General features: G+C 21.0%; 1 protein-coding gene across 1 annotated transcript in view; it reads left to right on the plus strand.

The window, feature by feature from the left end:
* Positions 1-542: 542 nt before the first annotated feature.
* The window catches only part of LOC102671772 (nuclear protein localization protein 4 homolog), a 13,112-nt gene continuing 11,430 nt past the window's right edge, over positions 543-2,224 (plus strand). Inside the window, exons 1-3 of the mRNA XM_006624327.2 lie at positions 543-1,159; positions 1,379-1,477; positions 2,168-2,224. Coding sequence (XP_006624390.1) covers positions 1,457-1,477; positions 2,168-2,224 — 78 coding nt within the window. The 5' untranslated portion in view covers positions 543-1,159; positions 1,379-1,456. The remainder of the gene's footprint in view (positions 1,160-1,378; positions 1,478-2,167) is intronic.

A 2,224-nucleotide genomic window follows, 5' to 3' on the forward strand; every position in this document is an offset into this window, starting at 1 on the left:
TATATATAGTATATGATATATTTGATATTATACAATATTATTTCTATTGCAAGATTTGATATTAAATATTATATTTTTTTTTAATAAAATTAAAAAATTCTTGAGTTTTAATTAATTTTTAATAATTTTTAGTAATTTTTAATAATTTAATTAAAATAAAATTTTAAATTAAAATAAAAATTTTATTTTAATAGACTTTTATTTGTACAATAAAAAATTAAGATATATTTTATTTTGCAAAGCTTAAAAATAATTGGATTATAGATCATTATAATCCTATTATAATTATTAATATTAAAAAAATTGAATCGATAAAAATATATATACATATATAAATTAATATGTAATTCGATAATTATATTGTTTTTTTACTTTTTATATTATGATTTATATAATGATTAATATATATCTTTAATGATTAATGTTATCTTTTTGATATAATTATTTATTAAGTATTAAAATGTATTAAGTATTAAATATCAAAATGAAGATAAAATGATAATATCTATTTTATTTATTATCGAAGACGATCACCTGGTAATTGGCAACCACCATCACCGTGGCCATGACCGGATACCAATTTACGATCAGTTCAATAACCTGTGTCACTATTTTACGATTCCTATCTTGTAGTTCAACCATTTAAAATAAAATAGCAAGAACAAGATTATGTATTGCGCAATGTCGCCTATATTGCATGTTGTTCTTTGACATTCAAACAAAATACGAGTAAGTGAAAGTATTGAAAAATAAACACAAGAGGGCCAATACTATAACATAAAACAATTCGTATCGCAAGAAGACATTTCTCAGCAAATAAATACGGGGTGACTCGAAAAGTATAGACAACGCGTTTGTTTTTTTCAAACTTTAAAGTTGAAATTATAAAAATAAAAAAAAAATAAAATAAAATAAGATTACAACATCTGGTTGCCAAATGTATCTTTGTATGGATTAAAAGTTATTAACTGACATTGCTCGTGTTCCTTCGAGTGGGGAAAATAGGGTGCATATATATACATCGAAAAACGTGTAATAATTTAATTTTTTTTACACATAAACTTACCTAATCTATATTGAAGTCGTGTACTTGTTAATTTATTATCTGCTACGTTAAAAAAATAGTATATAGTCGCAAAAATTCTATTGAAATTTATTGGTAAGCAATTGAACTATTATCTTATCGATATAGAACTATAAATTTTATATGTTGTGTCTTTGCTCGTATGTTAAAAAATTTTAAGAAGAAAAACAACTAATTCAGTAATGAAAATGATTAATATAAACATGATATTTGCAATATTTTATTCGTATTTACAAAATCATGCAGAGGTTAGAATACTAGATGTTGACTCAACAATTTTCTTACACTTACTAGGGACTTTAGCAACATTGTGTTACAAGCAAGCAAGTTAAACAGGAATTGAACAGCTGATGCTTCGTCAAGACCGGCGAAATGTCAAAGTCTAGGCAAATTGTAAGTTATCTATTGTTAAATGGTTAACCTCGATTACTTAGTTTACATAGAAGATTTAAATAAAATTAAATAACATTTTGTCAAAAAAATAAGTTATTTTTTTCAGAAATTAAGAAATTTCTGTAATTCATGCAGTAACGTGTAACTTACTAAAAGTTCCCAGATATGAATTCAATTGGATTTTATTTCTTTGTTTTTCTTTTATAATTTTTTAAAATCTCTAATGCTAATATGTGTGCGTATATGTATTTATGCAAAGCAATATAGACATAACATTAAAACCTTTAAATTTAATAAATTTATTTATAATAAATAATTTCTTAATGTATTTGTTTTTTGAATTGAATTTTTTATATAATTTTTTTACACATTTTATAGAATTTTATTATATAGATCTATATTCAATAAAAAATTCATATATTTTAGTTTTTCTATAAAAAATTCATTATTAATGTATATTAAATTATATGAACTTTTATATACATATATATTAAATTTATTTAAATATAAAATATTTTTTTCACATTTATAAATAATATATATATTAATATACAAATATCACAATATACAAATATTTTGATGTGGCAATATGAATGTAAAAAATAATATTTTTGATATTAATTTTTGATATTCAATTATATTTTAATATTTAGACTTCTTTTGAAATTATGAATATTTGTTTTTTTATAGACTTTACGTGTGCAATGTTCAGAAGGGACAAAACGTATAGATGTAAATTTTTCTGAT

The sequence above is a fragment of the Apis dorsata genome, unplaced genomic scaffold, assembly GCF_000469605.1.
Source record: "Apis dorsata unplaced genomic scaffold, Apis dorsata 1.3 scaffold_1036, whole genome shotgun sequence".
Taxonomy (NCBI): Eukaryota; Metazoa; Arthropoda; class Insecta; order Hymenoptera; family Apidae; genus Apis; species Apis dorsata.